This window comes from Ammodytes marinus, assembly GCF_949987685.1.
Source record: "Ammodytes marinus genome assembly, chromosome: 5".
NCBI classification, from domain to species: domain Eukaryota; kingdom Metazoa; phylum Chordata; class Actinopteri; order Uranoscopiformes; family Ammodytidae; genus Ammodytes; species Ammodytes marinus.
Window position 1 is genome coordinate 29,913,891 of NC_137234.1, and position 21,278 is coordinate 29,935,168.

General features: G+C 40.0%; 1 protein-coding gene across 1 annotated transcript in view; it reads right to left on the bottom strand.

Annotated features, from left to right (window-relative positions):
- Positions 1-547: 547 nt before the first annotated feature.
- The window catches only part of LOC307250297 (solute carrier family 66 member 2), a 77,711-nt gene continuing 56,980 nt past the window's right edge, over positions 548-21,278 (bottom strand). The window contains exon 5 of the mRNA XM_080027333.1: positions 548-5,474. Coding sequence (XP_079883459.1) covers positions 5,300-5,474 — 175 coding nt within the window. The 3' untranslated portion in view covers positions 548-5,299. The remainder of the gene's footprint in view (positions 5,475-21,278) is intronic.

Sequence of the window (21,278 nt, forward strand, 5' to 3'; positions counted from 1 at the left end):
TAGAAGTTTTTCTACGTGAATACATTTGCTTTGGCACAACAGTTGATTAAGTTGACAGCAAGAAAATTTACTTTTACATGCAAAATACCTATTTTGGTGAAAGAAACATGCTTACCACAGCACCATGAGGTCCTCTCTTTCAGGGCCATGGGGAAATGAGAGGGGCTTGAAAACATATATCTCACATGACCACAAACGTTTTCCGTTGCCTAGATACAGGGGGTGGCTCACATTACCCGATGCCACAGATTCCCCCGTTCTCCCCTATTTTTTTTAAATTGTGGCCTTGTATGAATCACATCTGATACTCCTGGTTGTACTTGCCTATATTAAAAGGGTTCACATGAGGCTTCAGATCAGATTGGATGCAGACATCCTGTTTAATTCCAACAGTTAGTTACAGCAGCAGCAGCAGCAGCAGGGATCAGATCAGAACTTTGTTTATATTTCCCCAGTGTAAAAATGTTCTTCTTCTGAACATGCTCCGAGATGTCATTCCTTTAAAAGACACACTGCCAGTAACAACACACAACACAAGACCACACACTGAAATAAAAATAGTTTATATTTTAGAAAATAACATGATACAATTTATTTTTAAACATACATACAATATCCCTTATATGGTAAGAGAATTCGGACAGTAACATTTTGGATTTTTTTTTGTCACAGAGGCTAATCTTATTAGCCAGCGTAATGTCACAATAACATTCAATTGGGCCGTTTGTCATTGTTGTGGGACACGTTACAATACTTTAAGGCACAAATTGCTTTTTGTTGTACTTTGGCTTTACATAACCTGAAAAGACATCACCTGAAAAAACTAACTGTGAACATTAAAAGAGCATCAAACTTCACACACACAAGTTCTTTCATGGCTGCCGATTTTGTTGTTGTTGTTGCAACAGATAACTCAAAAAAACATTCACTATATCCATGACACATATATCTTGCATACCCTCTTCCTTAGAAACTAAAACCTACCTATGTCTCATCGGTGATGTAGTGGTGAGGCAAGTATGTTTACCATAATGTGTATTTGGTTGAGGGATTATCTCAGACCAGGCAGTGTGTGTGTGTGTGTGTGTGTGTGTGTGTGTGTGTGTGTTATCTGTCCTAATGTCCTTCATATGAAAGACTACAGGGAGCCCACATGTTAAATTACATCCTGTGAGGGTGCCTTTCTGAGCCTCTGCTGAGATAAACAATATAAAGATACACATCTGGTGATGAAGAGCATATAGAAAATAGAAATAATACAATGGCAATATACTGTAGGTGTGGTATTCAGGGTGCAAGAGATACGACACATAACAGCTCACAATATGACTGAGTGATGCAATGTGCGATAACTGAAATTGAAGAAACAAGTTGCAAGTGGGAACAACAAGTAAAGTGAAAATCACAATATAAGGTCACAGGAGATGGAGGTTGACAGCTTGTAGTGTCAGCTCGACACCAGTAACAGTCTATCAGCAAGCAAGACACTTTTATTCGTCAGTGTATATCAGTATGTATTACAGCACCAGTAGACAAGCATTCATGGATGCATGGACTCATAAATAATGTACAGCACAGTGTGGTGCATCCATCAAATGCGAACCAAAAAAGAAAACAGAATGGAGTGCTGCTCCTTTTAGACCTTTTAGAGTTTGATTCTCCATTGGCCTGTGTCCTTACTTTGCCTTACAGCGATTTGTCATAAAAACTTTTTGATGAAATGATTGACCTTTTAAAAGACCTCATTCGGGTTCTTGCTGAAAGTTAGGGGAGAAGATTGATACCACTGTCATATCTGTACGGTAAATGTCTGCCTGTATGGAAACAGCAATAAAAAAGTGCCCCTACCAGCACCTCTAAAACTCATTTATTAACATGATATATCTTTGTTTGATCTATTCACAAAAATGGAAATATTAACACTGGTCATTTTACAGGGGATTACTTCCCCTAGTAGACTTCAAAACGTTGTGGAGTTTCTATCTAGCAGTGGATGGGTGCTGGTAGGTGTATGGATGCTGTAACCATTGGACAGCCAAGCTAGTTGTTTTCACACATTCTAACTAGCTGCTGGCTGTAGTTTCACACTTACCGCACAGATACAATACTGCATCTTTTCCTCCAAATGGTTTAATACAATGATTGATATTAAAACCTTGTGATCCTAACTCAGCCACCTCTATTGAGAAGGGTCTCGTCCATTGTCAGAGTGGGAAAACCAAATTAAGAATTTATTTAAGAAATATTGTTGGTTTTATACACTGCTGTATTATACAGGTTACTGTTACTTGGTTACTATCATAAATCTCAAGTGGGATTTATCAGTAAAAATTGTTTTTGTCCAGTCATCGAATGTATAAAGCTGCCATTTCTCAGCCCCCCTCCCCCCCCAAGCGTTTGGCCATGTATCCCCTGCTGAGAAATGCTTTTGTAAACAGTAGGGTATGTTGACCAATTAGCTTCAATTTGAATCAAGATCTAGTTAGAGCATAGCAACTTAAAAAAATTATTTCCCATTGTATATGTCATAAAATATACTGTGTTTTTAAAACTTTCTTAATCCTCAAAGTTTCTCATTATATCAGGTGAAAATAGAAATAAATTTAATTGCCTATATATAGGCCTAATGGCGACCCTGAACCTAGGGTTTATGCTGAAAATACATTAGGATGCAATCCTGCTATCCTATGTATCCTATGGCATACTGGCAGCTATAGCAATTGATTGTCTGCATGTTGCAAACCTTTACCACAGCAGTGTTTAATTTAATCAAGTTGTTTACTGCGGGGAAACTAAAAACAGGCGGGTATAGATTAACAGGAAGAGTCTAACTGGCGGCTGGGATAAAAAGGGACTGACAGACTTAATAACCAGGCCTTGGGGCAAGTCAAAGGAACCATGCACTGACTACTGATCAGCTACTGGTACTAATTGGTTCCATCCTGCAGTTCTTTTGTAAGAAGAATGAGATACAGGTGAAAGAACCACCACTTTCCTCGTGACAATATTGTCAAATTAGCGGTATGATGAAAATATTTGTGAACATTTTTGCATTTTGGATGGCTGAAGCAGATTAATAAGGTTCCGATGGTTCTGCGATGGCATGCATTACATCAAGTGGTACGTTTAATAATGTATTTCTATGATGCTTTAAAATTACTTAGATCCACTGCCTAGGAATTATGAAACATGATATTAAAAAGACACGTAATACTCATGCCTAAGGGACTATAAGTTTAGGGGTAAGTATGAGTAAGAAAAGGGGAAGGGTTTTTCTTTTAGCTAAAGGGAGGGTAGTTTGGCTTTCATTAAAAGCTATATATAGGGGGCGCCCTTAGCTCAGTTGGTAGGGAGTCCCCCCATGGGCCTCGGCCAGCAGCGAACCCGGGTTTGATTCCAGTGACATGCAGGTCGTTCTCTGCGGGTCACTCCCCTCTCTGCCCCATTTCAACTCTGTCTCTACACTATCAATAAAAAGCATAAAAATGCCCAAAACAATATCTTAACAAAAAAAAAAAAAAAAACTACATATGGGTTATGCAACCAAGGTATTGTGTTGGTTATATGGCAGACAATCACACATATAACTCACCTCATACATTGTGTTTTAAGGTTTGAATTGGGGTGGTGGGATCGTACCTATTCAACAATGTTCAATATTACATTGAAGTATATTGGGGGGAAGGGTTGTTGCTGCTACCTCTAGTTTTACCTGATTTATATCGTAATATTCCTGACGAGCATGTCGATTTGACAATTCCTTATTCCAACAGTGCTCTTTGAAAGAGCAGAAATACATCACAGATCCAGCATATGATGAGTTACAAAAAAATAAGCAATTAAACAATGTCATATGAAGCAGAAATTAAAATGCCACAAATAACCAGTACTATTTGACACTAAGTTACGCACAGGGTACCCCCAGGGATATTCAAATTAAATGTAAGACTTCCTCATTCCTCTTTAATGCCACTTTAAATAAAATGTAATGCCAACGTCACAGCCATACTGGCAAAAGTAGGAAGGATATAATAGGAATTCTGACGCGTTCTAAGGTACTTTTAAATAAAGAACATTTATTATAATCTCACATACTCACATTGATTGACAAGTGCTTAATTGTCACTTAACGACACCTTTTCCAAGTATTTAAAAGGTAAATCAAAAAATGTGAGAACTTTGTAAAGTAGGTTCAATACTTAATCCGATGAAATGCCATTTAAATGCTTTTTAGACCCCATGGGGACCCTGTGCATATTTTGACCTGAAGTCTGACATGCTCTTTGAAGACTACAAAAGATCTTGCGACTGAGGTACATGTTTTCACAGTTTTTCCTTTCATAAAGTTTGAGGAAAAACTGCATTGCTTGTCAATTGTCAAGTCCATAACACACAAATTCATGTCCTATCTAGTTACCATTACTTGTTGTACATTCTGTGGCCCTGGCCAGGCACTGGATGCCAAAGGCAAAAAAATGTATTTGGCTGCGCAGACACACCAGCAAAGTATTGAGGTGTGGAGTGTGAAGTGAAATAATCATCAGTCAGGCAATACATCCCAGAGCAGGGCTTCCAGTACAGCACTGGTTGTTAGAGCTGCCATGACAGCAGCACAGACCTGCAGTAAGTGAGCTGCCAACGTGAGTAATGTTTCCCTCTAACAGGCTCCACGTCCACTAGGCCTTTAAATCCAAGCAATGTTCAATCAACAGAGAACATAAATAGTATAAAATGCTAAAAATGCACAAAAATACTTCCTCACAATTCAAAGGCAAAACTTTTTTGGTACTGTTGCTTGACTATAAAAACTAACTATTTGTTCAAGGCTCAAATAGTTTGCTTAGCTATGAGGAACTTTTAAATATTTTTCGAACAGTCTAATTTTTTCCTCAAATGATCAAACATTACATATAACAGCAAACGAGACCATCAGTGCAAAGAACGCTATTTTTATAAAGTAAAGTACTTTTCTGTATACCTTTGTCCGGGTACGCTCATCCAACAGCTGGTGTTGAAAAAACACTGACGCTTTTGTCCAAAGGGGCCGCTATAATTAACACAAACTGAAAGTTCCTCATAGCCACGTTTCATTGCACTTGAAGGTTAAATGTTTGGGTCTGAATGATACCCATACCACTTTGGTTGTTTCCATCTTATTAATACTAAGAGTATCCAATTATTATTCCATCGTCTTTGCCACTGTTTTTTTCTTTTATATGAAGAAGCCTTACATGATCAAACTGGAAAAAGTGCACAGACGAGACCTGTTCTTTTATGTGGTCCAGAGCAACTGCAATGCTCAACCTAGCTTGACCCGCGTGTCTTGGCAGTAGAAAAGGACCTGCATCAGGATGGCCACGTCGATTAGGATCTGGACTGAACCGCAAACCCAGAACTGAGTGGGGCTTTCGTTCAGCACAAAGTAGGTGGTCTTGAAGATGTCGCCCGCCGTCCACAGCAGCACCATCTTCACACTGGAGAAATGGAGACACGGAGAGAATGATGAGCTTTCGCTACAAGGGCTGACTGGAAAAAAAAATTGGGGGAAAAAGATTAGCATAAAGACCCGGAGCAGTTGTACATACACAGCTAGCTTTGCTCCATCCAATGGTAACATACTGTATACTAAAGAAAGAACTGTAATGTAGTGCTGAAGGGAACTACTTGACACCTCAAATCACTTTTATTTTTAGTTTGACATAGAAACATGTTTGTTTTTCATAGTATTTTAACTTTAATTTTTCTATTCCTTTTTTCAGTGGTTTTTGTGTGTGTATGTTCATAACAAAAATCTCTATAAATAAAGTATTTAAAAAAGAACTGTAATGTAAAATGGAACTAAAAAATACTCTTATTGACAATTTATATCTTGTTTGTTTAATTCATACAAAAGCAAACCGTAGAATTATCTGTCTTTAGGCTAAGCTAAGCTCACATTCTGCTGGCTTCAGCTACATATCTTTTTAAAGACATATGGGTGGTATTTACCTTGAAAGGTCAAACAGAATATAGGCAGTAACAAACCAAATGAAGAGGTTGAGGTCAACTACTAATGCCAGATTGCATTTCATTTAACCTTTATTTATACTCGAGCCAAAAACAGCCAAAACCATTGAAACATTTAGACAGTGATGTAGAATGGCTGCAATAAGGATAGGGTGGCTGAAAGTACAACATACATATTTTCAATATACAGGTCCTTCTCATATAATTAGCATATTGTGATAAAGTTCAATATTTTCTGTAATGTACTGATAAACATTAGACTTTCATATATTTTAGATTCATTACACACAACTGAAGTAGTTCAAGCCTTTTATTGTTTTAATATTGATGATTTTGGCAAAAAAGTAAAGAAAAACCAAAAATCCCTATCTCAAAAAATTAGCATATTTCATCCGACCAATAAAAGAAAAGTGTTTTTAATACAAAAAAGTCAACCTTCAAATAATTATGTTCAGTTATGCACTCAATACTTGGTCGGGAATCCTTTTGCAGAAATGACTGCTTCAATGTGGCGTGGCATGGAGGCAATCAGCCTGTGGCACTGCTGAGGTGTTATGGAGGCCCAGGATGCTTCGATAGCGGCCTTAAGCTCATCCACAGTGTTGGGTCTGGTGTCTCTCAACTTCCTCTTCACAATATCCCACAGATTCTCTATGGGGTTCAGGTCAGGAGAGTTGGCAGGCCAATTGAGCACAGTAATACCATGGTCAGTAAACCATTTACCAGTGGTTTTGGCACTGTGAGCAGGTGCCAGGTCTTGTTGAAAAATTAAATCTTCATCTCCATAAAGCTTTTCAGCAGATGGAAGCATGAAGTGCTCCAAAATCTCCTGATAGCTAGCTGCATTGACCCTGCCTTTGATCAAACACAGTGGACCAACACCAGCAGCTGACATGGCACCCCAGACCATCACTGACTGTGGGTACTTGACACTGGACTTCAGGCATTTTGGCATTTCCTTCTCCTTGATTTCCGAATGACATGCAAAATTTGCTTTCATCCGAAAAAAGTACTTTGGACCACTGAGCAACAGTCCAGTGCTGCTTCTCTGTAGCCCAGGTCAGGCGCTTATGCCGCTGTTTCTGGTTCAAAAGTGGCTTGACCTGGGGAATGCGGCACCTGTAGCCCATTTCCTGCACACGCCTGTGCACGGTGGCTCTGGATGTTTCCACTCCAGACTCAGTCCACTGCTTCCGCAGGTCCCCCAAGGTCTGGAATCGGCCCTTCTCCACAATCCTCCTCAGGGTCCGGTCACCTCTTCTGGTTGTGCAGCGTTTTCTGCCACACTTTTTCCTTCCCACAGACTTCCCACTGAGGTGCCTTGATACAGCACTCTGGGAACAGCCTATTCGCTCAGAAATTTCTTTCTGTGTCTTACCCTCTTGCTTGAGGGTGTCAATGATGGCCTTCTGGACAGCAGTCAGGTCGGCAGTCTTACCCATGATTGCGGTTTTGAGTAATGAACCAGACTGGGAGTTTTTAAAAGCCTCAGGTATCTTTTGCAGGTGTTTAGAGTTAATTAGTTGATTCAGATGATTAGGTTAAGAGCTTGTTTAGAGTACCTTTTCATGATATGCTAATTTTTTGAGATAGGAATTTGGGGTTTTCATGAGCTGTATGCCAAAATCATCAGTATTAAAACAACTAAAGACCTGAAATATTTCAGTTGGTGTGCAATGAATCTAAAATATATGAAAGTTCAATTATTATCATTACATTATGGAAAATAATCAACTTTATCACAATATGCTAATTATATGAGAAGGACCTGTAGCCTACAATATAGCCTTATTGAAACAGTTAAAGGTAGAGTTTGGGAGATTTAAGATAACATGTCGAACATGTTTTAAAGAATATGAAGGTATTTCAATTTGTTGCTGTAATTTGTTTCAGGAGTCATGGGCACTGAAGCTAAAAGCTCTCTTTCCAAGCTCAGACCGGAGTTGTGGAACATATAGCATGGGCATGTCAGGGGAGTGGGTCTGATGAAGCCTGCATCAGGTAAGAGAAGGTGAAAGAAATAGATAGACACGCATAGATTGCCTGTCTGAGAGACATAGGGGCTGAGAAGTCAGACCTTGAACAAGATACTAGTCATCTATAATGCCAGGGGCCTGACACCAAACATGAAGGAGTCCTTTGAAACTTTACAGATAGCGTCAGACAGAGCATAGCAAGGATACTGTTCATATTGTATCAATGCATTTTTGCACTCTCCCACTCAACAGTTTCGATCTTGTCCTTCATCCTTCATCAGATTATTTTGCCGTGCTGTCATTCCTCTCTCGTGCTGTTCCTTCTTCATTACTTTTACTTGTCTCGTCTCATTTGCCGTCATGTTTCTACAACTCTCCCCCGTCACAGTGTCTGCCCCTCACTCCTATTCACCCTATTACCTCTCCCCCCCTCTACACTGTTAAAACGATAAAGCTGGGAAGACTCAAACTTCTGTCTTCATGACATTTTCGAGTTTTAAGGCCAACTTCAACTCTTAGGTTTGAATGAAAACTGCCTACATTTGAGCCAACTAATTATCTTTTCTTGAGTTTCTCATTTAACGTAACTTAAAGGACTGAGTTCTGCATACTAGGAATTACAAAGAATGACAGCTGTGCCAAGCAATTCTCTGTCATATAGATATCGTCCAATACATGATACTTAACCCACAATTTTAAGCACAGAAAAAAAAACTCAGGACTAATTAACATGAAAATATCTCTGACCCTGGCAAGTGGTTCAGTAACGTCAGTACAATAGTTCCTGCAACATTTTTTATCTGGCATGGTAGATAATATTCCAGGCGGCTAATGTTTCGGTGATGACCAGCATACAGTGCAACCTTAAAGTAAAGTAAAAGTGTGGATAAAGACCCATGCAGATTTGCTTTGGAGACCCCCGTTCTTTGCGCGAAGCATACATATAGAACCTGGCCTGGCCTCAAGACTTACAATTTTACGTTTTGGCCACATGAATTTATGAAATTAGACAAACTTCACACAACAAAATGAATGAAGATAGTCGAGATATATACTTTGATATAGTTTATAACAAAAGATAAATATATTTATTTTTACTTTATAGATAACTTTATAGCAATTTCAAGTTTTAATTTGTTTTACAGTGTACCCATTGGACAGTGAAGTCTCAAAGGCATGGATGTAATACAAGGTTTTTCCTCCCTGCTATAGGGCTGACTGGGCAGCTTGGGGATGGAGCAGGGCCATCAGTCATCAATGAGACATACTGTTAGGGTCAGAGGCGTGATGGAGAGAGGAGAGAGACAGAGAGACTGCAGAGGACGGCATTTATCTGGTACACTGTAAGAGCGACAGAGATGGTCCTCTGTGAATGGGGAGGGAGACCTCTGAGTTACATATATGGATGATGAGTGCATACGGGGGTAGAGCCAACCGTAATGACCATGGCTGTCCTGTACTATCCTTGAGCTCTCCTTGCAGACTCATGTCAAACTCCTAGCTGTAACTCTCTCCGGGGGCTCCCTTCAGGCTCACATGAGGCAACCCAAACAACAATCTTCCCCTGGCATAGAAAACAAGGACATTAATATTCAACAATATTTTAATTAGGAAAAACTCCTCTTACAAACGAAAAGTTAACACATCTTTGGCCACCAAAGGTTCTGCTGCTACTTATATTGCTACATGAAATACACTATTGAATTGGTTTTACTGTCTTTGTGCCTCCCCCTCCGCTTTATTTTACCCTCATCCCGTAATTGCCACTCGTTCCTACAGTTGTTGTTTGTTCCGTACATTCACACAAGCTCCTGTTTTAAAATTGATTTATTTCAATTCAAAGTCAGAAGAAATCTTTCCCCTTAATTTGAGATGAAAAAAAATAAAGAAAAAGCTAACAAAACAAAGTCAATCAGCTGCACACAATTTACTGCTTCTTCCCTCTTTAGTCCAACTGATTCTACTACCTCCAATTTAGCCACTTCAAGCTTTAAGACTCAGGCTCATTCCCTCCTCTGGCTAAGGCTGGTCAAGGTGCGCTTGTTAGGAGAACATCTGAGTCTCACTGATGTGTTCTGCTCCCCGAAACAATTTAAACTTTCTGGGTACACACTCCAAGGTTCGATTGAACTGCTCCAAAATGTGCGTCATGTTCTTTTGACTTTTTTCTCTCTCTTGTTTCATCTCTCTCCTCATCATTTCCTGCTCAACTGTCATCTTTAGTTTGTATTGCCTCTCTCATTGCCTTTAGCCTGCCCCTCTTTTTTCCATGAAATGGAATAAAGTTAGGGACTTTGATAACTGAATTATGATAAAGTCAAAAAATGAGGTGGCATTTAACAGAAGAGTAAGCTAGCTGGTTTGAACAAATAATAATACAAATACAAATCACACAAAGGTAATAATACATTTAAAATGAAATATAAAAATAGTTTGTTATGATTTTTTTTTAATTTCCAAAACCACCAGTGTCACCCATATCAGTAAACTTTTCAATTTCTATGCAAATTGTTGTCCTCTCCCATTTTGCAAATTGTAGAGAACTAGTCGAGTGGAAGTGCAGAAGGGATAAACATGACAACAAACCAACCGGAGTTTGAGTAACTCACTTTAGATATGTACAAATTATGGACAAAGGCAAGGCTTGATAGTGTTTGCTTATTTTGTTAATTGCACATCCCCAGTAATGATAGCTAGCTTGTCATTCAAACGAGAACACAGAGGAGACAACACAAAGGAGACACAGACAATTAAATGGCAATTCTACAGCATGATTAGAATCCGGTTGCATTATGTTGGATGAAAGTAGTTCTTATTACGTGCTTCAGTTGTTTTCAGACAAAAATGCACAAGAGCGAGTTTGCGTCTGTCAGCTTTCTAAGGACTACATCTTAATGTACATGATTACAATAAGCATTTTATTACCTATCGTCATCCTCTCTAAAAATGGATTCTGACAGTAACATAAAGCAAAAAACACAAATCATTGCGTTTCAGTAGTAGTAGGGAAAGTATGTGAATGCTCTGTACTTGCACCCGAAGCTGGTCAGAGAGATGTTTTAACTCTGTGGAGATCAATTTTCTACTTCTCTCACAATTCACACATTACTGAATATTTATCAAACACTAGTCTCCTCTGTCCTTCTCTGCAACCATCTAACCTCCATTTTCTCTTTATCCTCATCACTGCCTCTGCCCAACCGTCCCTCCCTCCCTTCCCTTGCCATCCAAAATCCCCCCAAAATAACCCCTGCGCCCCTCCCCCATCTGCTAATTTCTTTGCTCAAGAGACTGCAAACATCATTAAAGGGGATGAGTCATTAAAAATGTAATTAAGCAGGGCGGGTCATCTGCACAAAAGCAGTCTCTACAGCGGTGCAGCGGGATGGAGACCAAACTCCAGTTTGAGGTCGGTCGTTCATCTCTGGCAAACGCACACACACACACAGACACACACGAACGCACACACACACACACACACATTTTACGGACTCTGTTTATCATGCCAGTCTCGTGCAGTTCCATCTGGCTGAGATACTATTAACCGTGGGATGTGAGGCTCAGTTGACAGGTGATGAAAGACACTCAGAGCAAACATTTGAACTTGGTGCTGCGTGAGGCTTTGAGCGTCCACAGGGAGAAGAAGGACCTGATTGAGGGTATTGACTGACAGAATACCTAAGTGTCTCTCTCTCTCTTTGTTTGTATCTCTCTCTCTCTCTCTCTCTCTCTCTCTCTCTCTCACACACACACACACACACACACACCTTCGTACCGCTATACTTGTGAGGACATTCATTGACCTAATGAATTACCCAGCCCCCTTACCCAACCCTAACCATCAAAACTAATTGCCTAACCCCAACCCTCACACCAACCCTAACCTTATTCTAACCTGAACCTTAAAACCTTGTCTTAACCCTGTCTTAACTTTCTAACCTAACTCTTCCAATATGGTTGTGATGGAATCGTCCGTCTACGATTGATGGCTCGATCAGATTCTGTTTTTTTAGCCGATGCTGTCGGAGTGACTGAGTGTGCAGTGGAGAGATAAAGAGAGACGGATAGAGAGAGAGAGGCAGAGATTTTGCTCAAATTTTCCTTTTTGACTTTTAAAGGGGACATATTATGCTAAATCTCGGTTTTAAAAGGTGTATTTCCAAGGTCTACTAGAAAAGGTTTTCATGGTTTATTGTTCAAAAAACCCATTAGTTTTCTACCATTGCCCATTTCTTCATCGCCTTTTCCAGCCTTTTCTGCTCTCCATCTCAAAAGGTTGGTTTTGACATTGATCTGATTGGCCAAATGACCGTCAAAGCTCATATGACAGGAGTTACCATCCGTCAATCATAGTCACTATGGTCACTCCACTTTCTTAATATGTCCATGCCCCCCCCTCCCACCCCCACACACACACACACTGTGCTGGCCATCAGAACCCCTCCCCCCCCCACCTCCTCCCAAAATATTTACTCAGCGGATCTTCACGAATCACATAGGTGGCCGATTTCGTTTCCAAAACGGCGAATTTCGCCGAAAGGTGACTAGTTTGCATGCCTGAATAGGATGATGTGGCTATGGGCACCATCGCCCAAACATGCTGTGCACCTGCAAAAATGTCCTCACTCTTAAGGTCTAAACCTGAAGTTGGTTCTCACAAAAATAGTTGTACACACGCACAAATGCACACACACACACACACACACACACACACACTTGGATAAAAGCAACAAATTAAAGCAGAGAAGCTGACCCTCTAAAACCACTTCGTAACTCATGTGCTTCACGTTCACCAAAGCCAAAGCACAAACACGCAATCACATGCTGATTTCTATCCAGTCTCTCATATTGATTACTAGCACTGACCTGGCTCCTTCATCTGAAGCACAGTGGCAAGAGGTGAGAGGGTGAACTTAGTGCTTCTGAGATGTACAAGCAAGAAGCCTGGAGTCAGCAGAAGGACAAGGCAGGACGGATGGAGGCCAAAGGAAAAGGATAAGAGATGGGAGGGGGGAGATAAATCTAGAGAGAGGAGGTGAGAAACCAAGACACCCTGAGAGTTGGGAGAGTGACAGGGGGTGAGTGATTGAGAAAGTGTTGGGTGGTGGAGGGGGAGGGGGGGGGGATCTGATTGCTCTGTGTGATGATGGCTGTGCCGTATGTGGGCCAGGGCAGTAATTGTGCTCGGTATTGAGCGAGTGGTGCTGTCAAGGCCTGCTATTAGCTTCCCTTAAGCGGCCAGAGTGGACGAGTGAAACAATACCACGGGAAGCCGGGCAGGGCTGAGTGACATTTGCGAAGAGAGTCAGAGACAAAGAGACAGAGAGATAGAGAGAGAGGGAGAGTAAGAGTGAGACGGAGTAAAGAGGACAGGAGTGTGGCGTTTGCAATTTAGCTTCTTTCAAATAGGACTCCGCCAAAACAGCATGGTATGGCAGGTCTAAAACCCCTTGTAAATCACTCCTTAACTCACTTTGTTACTTTGGTATGTTGTAACAGAAGGCTTCTTAAGCCCTAATCTTTTCGCCAGACAGAGGCAAAAAATTTTCGCTAACACTTTACAATAAGTAATAAGGCTTAGTAATAAGTATTAAGTAAGCATGAACTAACTAACTGTACTGCTTATTTAATGCTTTACTAAGCATACGTTAACTAAGCATTAACTAACCGTTAATAGCTAAGCACTAAAGCTTAGTTAATGCTTTAGTTAACTTGCCCTTAAAAGCATTAACTGAGCCTTAACTTACCATAAGTGTTACAGTTCTTTCTTTCTTTCTTTCTTTCTTTCTTTCTTTCTTTCTTTCTTTCTTTCTTTCTTTCTTTCTTTCTTTCTTTCTTTCTTTACATTCGTCCCTAAAAAAATCACACATTTCAACCCCAGCATGATGAACTTAAAAGTACCCTGTTCCTCACTTTGTTTGTATCATCGAGGCACACCAACTTTTGGCACTCATTATACAAAACAATGAGTTGATTAATCCAACTACAAAGTGCTTAATTTTTAATCAATAGCTAAATTAATCACAAGCTGCATCCCTACACAATACACAGTCATCTTTGTAACAAAGTATTTGTCACACTAATGGATTTTCATTGTTGTTATTGTAATCTAGTTCCAAAGGTTTTTAATGTAACTGAATGACTGCTTACATTCATGGCTTTGTTAAATGGTGCACAAACACGGTTCTATGTAATATATTTTTGAAGCCACATAACCCTAATAACAATAGGGATCAGAAGGCTTCCACAGGAGCTCCTGTTGATTGTGGATTTATCGCAAAAGTATACTTCATTAGAACAGAAACTGAGGGGCGCTCCGGTGGCGTGGTGGATAGAAAACGTACCTTATTGACTTAGGCATCATTGCAGTGGTCTCGGGTTCAAATCCGACCCGTGGACCTTTACTGCAGGTCATCCCCCCTCTTTCTCTGTCTCCCCATTTCAACTCTGTACTATCAAATAAAACTTGAACATGCCATAAAATAATCTTTTAAAAGAAAAAAAGACCAGGAACTTAATTGACACTACTCTGTTATCCTCACTCGCCCTCATCTCCCAAACACCTTGGGCCTCATTTATCAACCGTACTTACGCACACATCTGTGCGTTAAAGAGGGCGTAAGAACATTGCCACGAAAAGTATGGAATTTACCAAAATGTACTTCGACTTAGGAATGTGTGTAAATTTAAGCACAGCTCTGACCATGCTTACGAACAGAATCTAGTGGTAGAATAGCGATATTACAAGCGCAAAGCAAAGCATTTAAGAGTGTCAACGTCTGCATTAACACTAAAACCGCCAGCGTTCTCTTTATACCTATATTCGCCACGCGCGTCAAATCTACCCGTGCATTTCTAGTGTAATATAAAGTCATATATTTATTTGTTTAATCATCATCTGTGTTTTGGACCTCTTGTTTTATAATCTAAGTATCTTTAAGAACACGAATCACGTTTTGTGGCGACTCAGTAATGAAACTGAAAGTAGATATATTATCGCCAATAGGCTATATCAATGAAAACAGACGGTCAAAACAGCGTCCAAATGAGCTAAAATCCTAAATACAATAAACAGTAACATGGCACACCTATTTTTAGGTAAGCTCTAATTGATTATTCATTAAATTTGTCACACGTTTACATGTTTTGAGGCGGAGGATCCCTCCGACGCTCTCTGTCCGTCTCATCTGACAGCACTCAGCTGTCAGTTGACCTGGACAAGCCGCGGTGACTCGCCAGACTCGCCAATCACTCATTTCACTTAGTAGGCTAACTCTAATGTTGTTAGGAATTTTTCTTCATCTCTTATTTATTGAAAGAGTTTATGGATGACTGCGCGCAGGGGCGTAGCACCAAATTCTGGGCCCCTGTACAAAAAGTCCTGATGGGCCCCCTGAAAGGTGGTGTTACAATACACACGGCTCTCTGAGCCAGACAACTCCACAATATTTCATTTGATGAATGACCAAAGCATTACTTTTATCAGTGTTTGTCCCAGAAAATGTCTTAATGAAGGTGGTCACTGGCCAGTGTCACAGAAGGCGTGCCGCAGCAAAAATGTTGGGGGTATTTTGCTCAAAGATGCCAATGCGCACTACAAAAATAAACAACTGTTTATTTGAATACGAAAATACAACACACACTGACCTTAAAGTTGTGCATGGCCATCACTCTCATGCATTCATCAGACTTTTCTCTGCGCTGTCTGAGCTGATAGATAGGTTTTGTTGCCACAGTGATGTGGAGTCTTAAACTGTTCTAGCTTTGCTAGCACTTATTTCTGTACAGCTAAATATCCCCATAGAAACATTGCTGCGTTTATTTTCGCCACCAGTTCAATTCATTGTCGGCTTGCTCCTGCTTATTCTCCCGCACACATGCCTTAGTCATGCGCAGGCCCCTGATCTCCTTGCAAGGTTCAGGGGAGAAAAAAGCCAGTCAATTATTTCTTTTTTTGGAATGGCATTGTTCAGGGCCTTCGAAGATCGGGGCCCCACATTTAACTTGTTAAAAAAAAATATATATATATTTTTTTTTTTTTCTTATGGGCCCCCCTCTGCCTTGGGCCCCCCCACGACTGTCGCACTTTCCCCCGCAGTCCGTCGGCCCTGACTGCACGTATAGTTGTCAGATCGCGGACCCCAAACAATGCTGTTGCCTAACAACTTGCTCGAAAATATTACATTTTCCCATGCAGCAAGCTTTCTTTTGTTTTAATGCCTCCTTCACTAAGTGAGCCAACAAAATATGTTTTGCTTTGATTGAACCTCGATTACAAAGCTTTCCATTTCTGTGTTGGAGAAGTTTCGTTCTTTGCCATTGTAGCGGAGAGGGATAAAACACATTCACATGGTTGATAAAGGGATGTGTTGTGACCATATATGGTTAATTGGAGGCGTTTCTGAATGCAAATGGTCTGAGCGTGAACGAGCATGGTACTTAAGAACATTTGGGATTTATCAAGATTGATGACTTACTGGTGTGCGTACGATAGGCCAGCGCACGTTTGATAAATACCGATTTTTTTCTACTTAAGCACATACTAAATTTCATTCGTAAGAGTGAATTTAGAACCTTTTTTTGATAAATGAGGCTCCTGGCCTCTGCTGATATATCTGCATAGCAATCTGTCTTTCTTTTGGTATTCATGCCACATACCCAAACCTGCTTCTACATTTTCATCCTCATTTCAGCCCTCCTTCCCTTTCTACATCCACTCCTGTCAACTGCTGTCTCGTTATGTCCTTGTCCCAGCCTCCTGTGCTGCCTTTCACCGTGGTCACCGCCCAAGGGGCCACATGATGGATGGTTAGACAGACGGATGGATGGATGGAAACTGGGATGAAGGAATTACCAACTAGATAGAAAGATGGCTGAAAGTGTCTTGTAGTCACAGAGAGCACCATGCTACCATGTTTCTGCACCCCTGCACCTTAGTTTAGATCCATATATGTTAATGTTCTGACTTCAGCCCAGAGTACACATGGGAAGGTGACTGTGCAGTCTATGGCAAAGCTGTCATGCAGCGTTTACAGGGGGATTGTGGACAGTGGGTGAACTGGATAATTGCCTGAACATCGACTCTGCAATCACCAGGTTTGGGTCAGCAGTTTCGTCTGCATCTTTAAGTGAATTTATCATGGACGAGACCATTTTGCAGACAAGAAGTATCTCAGTGGACACACAGCACATTTCCCAGTACTGTTACCTGTACCGATTACAAATGAAATCCTAGTGCAGGCTTAAGTGGGGGAATCTCTTTCCATTTGAGACTTAAAGAGTCTTAGACAATCCTCGTAATTGCTTGATAATACTAATACACAGCTGTATCAGAAGAGAAGCATTAAAACAGCAGGGGCTGGTGTTTCAAGCTTCTAATACACAGGCATGTATGTCCATGCCTGTGTATCTCTGTAAACACACGTGTGCGCCCACACATGAGGGTGTGTGTGAGGTGATTTAGCAGCAGGGCTGCAGCTCTCAAGGGGGCAGAGAGAGAGACCAAAATCAAAAGGCCCAACAAGAGAGTGAAACTGAGCAGCTCTTAACCCACTAACTATGAATTATGCATGTGGATCGATCGCACACAGGCAAACAGCGAAAAGTTCCCAACCTGCCAGAAAAAGATGGATTCTACTTCACAAAATGAAGCGATGGAGAGTTGAGGAGGAGAAGTATCAGACAGAGATTGCCTGAGGATGTTTTACATACTTTTTTTGGGAAATGTAAACCAGCAAGATAGACGAGATGACCTTTTGGTGATGGCAATATCAAGAATCTATAATGTTATATAATCAAGGATCACGCAGTTTTTTTGTCAGAGCTTTTATTTACTCAAATAAAAAGTCGGATGGGAATGCTTGTAAGAAATAAATTAAAAGCATATTGCGCCAGGCTGCACAAAGCTTTTAAAAAGTGTTTTAATAAGCAAAGAGGATAATACATACACTCATTTCCGATACAATTCTTGACAGGAAAATTCCAGGCAGAGCCCCTCTTCATTGTGCCAAATATTTGGGCAAACCCGGATAATATAGTGGTGGATGATCCTTGTCAAGATACAAGTGGTTTGATCAACACAATGACTTTCCCATGGTATCGATTTAAAAAATATATATTTTCAGATTCAGCGTCTGTATAGTTGAAGACCACAGTAAAAGACTACAGTATTTAACACGGGACAAACAAAACTCCTTTAATGTCCCGCAAATTTAAAGCTCCCATATTATACACTTTTCGGTACTATTATACAACATATTATATGGTCTTAGAGGTCCCTAATATGTTCTATTATACACCATATTATATGGTCTTAGAGGTCCCTAATACGTTTTTCTTTAATTGTTTGCTGAAAAAAACTTTCAGATAATTTATTGTACTATGCTGATGTTCAGCTAATCTCACAATGGCCTATTTTTTAAAAAGAGCTGCAGCTCCCCTCGTAAATATACAATCTTTGAGCTGCCCCCGCCCCCTGTCCGGAAGCGAAGCCAGATTCGCCTCGCCCTCTGTCTGTCAGGGCCGTGGACCAATAAGAAATAGGGGTGTGGGCTGCACAGTGGAAGCTTCTGGCTTTCCAGTTTGTGAGGTCAGAAAAGGGGAAAATTCTGACTGGAGTATATTGGGGGGAGGGGTGGAGGTTTCAGAAAGGGGGAGAGTGAGAACAGGAGAGATTGTTATTTTTTTAAATATTTTGGCAGTCTCTAGGCACACCGTGGACCCATGGATATGTTAGAACACATTTAAAAAGTGCATTTAGCATAATATGTGACCTTTAAGAATACATGTTTTCCTCAGCAACTCTATCAGTATATACTAGTGTACATAGCGAGTGACCATCAAGGGATACAGGTGCCTGACTCATTCAAGTAAGGGCAGTCATCCATGTGAAAACAGTGAAAATGCTCAAAAAGAGAAGAGAATCGATCCACCCCTGAATGTGGAGTTGAAAACATCACTACCAGTAGCAAACCAAACGGATGATTCATTCTCTGAAAATATATCAACACCACAGCAAAAGTCAATGCCGTGTTATGTTTTCCTCTCTCCTATTTTTCTGCTGCCTTAAGTCCAAAACTAACGCTGCCACAGTATAAGAAAATAATACACATATAAAGTGAAGCTGCAGGGCTGCCCTGAGTTCACAGGGCGTTGTGGGTTAATTCACTTGAATTCCCCTGAAAAGCAAGGGAATCCAGCCACAATGGCTCGCTAGGAAATGTGTTCTTTCTCTCCATTTTATCTCTTAAAAGCCAGGGCTTGAATGGATGGATGGATGGATGGATGAATGAATAGATAGATAGATAGATAGATAGATAGATAGATAGATAGATAGATAGATAGATAGATAGATAGATAGATAGATAGATAGATAGATAGATAGATAGATAGATAGATAGATAGATAGATAGATAGATAGATAGATAGATAGATAGACAGACAGTGTTCAGAGTTCCTAATGGAGGCAAGTAGTTACATATTCATATGACACAGGATAATCCAGTTGATGGACAGACAGACAGACAGACAGACAGACAGACAGATAGACAGATAGACAGATAGACAGATAGACAGATAGATAGATAGATAGATAGATAGATAGATAGATAGATAGATAGATAGATAGATAGATAGATAGATAGATAGATAGATAGATAGATAGATAGATAGATAGATATTTACATACATACATACATACATACATACACACACACACACACACACACACACACAGATATACATAGATAGATAGATATCAATAAACCACTGCTACTTCTGGAAAATAAAATGTTATTAGTGATTACTCTTATAGTAAATAAATTACCAAGTGCACTCAGTTGTACATACTTGTTTACTTACTACACATTTCAATACAAAACTCCTTCACACAGCACAACCACAAGACGAAACAGCAAAAAGACCGAAAATGTCTCCTTTTCAAATCCCTACACACTGAAAAAAATGATTTTTTGGGCTTGTAATTATTACTTGATTATTTGATTACATTTTACAAGGAAATATGATTTCAGTGCTTCTACTTCAAAATGTCACCCTTTATTTAATGTGTTACTTGATTTTTATTTGTAATTATGTATCCTCATTTTTATATGTAAATATTATCCATCCTTCCAAGTAATATTAACATAACAACTGTATTGACCGTACAGCCTAACATAAGCAAGTAAACTTTACTTAGATAATAGGCATAGATAGTATACAAATATAGTATGTAAGCTTGCAATCTTGCGCATGCTCAGTGGATGAGTTCAGTACATTTTGAATTCAGAGGAACTAGACATTAACAGGACTTCTGGACGACACACTTCGACTGGGGGATTGTTTCGGTGCTCATCTGATGAGACAATTCATGGACGTGGAGCCTTGGGGTATGTTAACTTATATGCTTAACTAACTTTTTAATGGTCTGTCGGCTTAGTCATTGTTCTACTATTTTAGCAGCTAACCGGCTAATGGCTCTTCCCGCGTCCGCAGGCTGTTTTGGACTTGCCAAAACACTTTTGGACTTGCATGAGTCCTTTTTAGAGCTCCATGGACACAGACATAGCACAGGTAAACAGCATGGACATTTAAGTAAACAGGGCTGCAGGGATAACAGTGCCACAGTGTGTGATACCGAACGCGAGGAGCCTCTTTCATCTAGGGCCCGTTGTGTTTTGAGGTCCGGTAAAGTTAGCATTGAATGGAGGCACCATTTTGACTTGCTGATATTAGCCTGTTGGTTAAACTGACAACACAATGCTTGCTTTGTTCAGATAATGTTACTTCTCTTAAGACTAGTATGAGTTATTGAGTGTTAACACCGCTGTGGCACAGGCTGTATCATTGTAATTGGTTTAAAATGTTTAAAAGATTGTTAATGATGTTAGCCACGAAGCTAATGCTAATCGCAAAGGCAGCTAGCTGCTATACTAAACCAGGCATTGTTTAACATTGAAGCTAGCCAAGCTAAGTTGCTATCACTCCAGTAACATTAAATGCAGTTTGTTAGTGAAGCAGTGATGGCCCATTTGACTTAGAAGTCAGTATGTTATAAGTGTATTCACTCATAAATGATTGTGATATAAATACAGTCTGATTTATTTAATTTTCTTTGTTGAAACTTGCATGCTGATTTAAAACAGTAGGCCTAATGGCAATACAGTTCATTTAAACGTTTTTAAAGGGAAATATATTTAAATAAGTCACATGTATTTTTAAAAGAGGAATATATATTGCAAGTAAAAGAGGTGCCAAAAAATAAATACTAATTGGAAAGTTGTTAAAAAATACAAATAC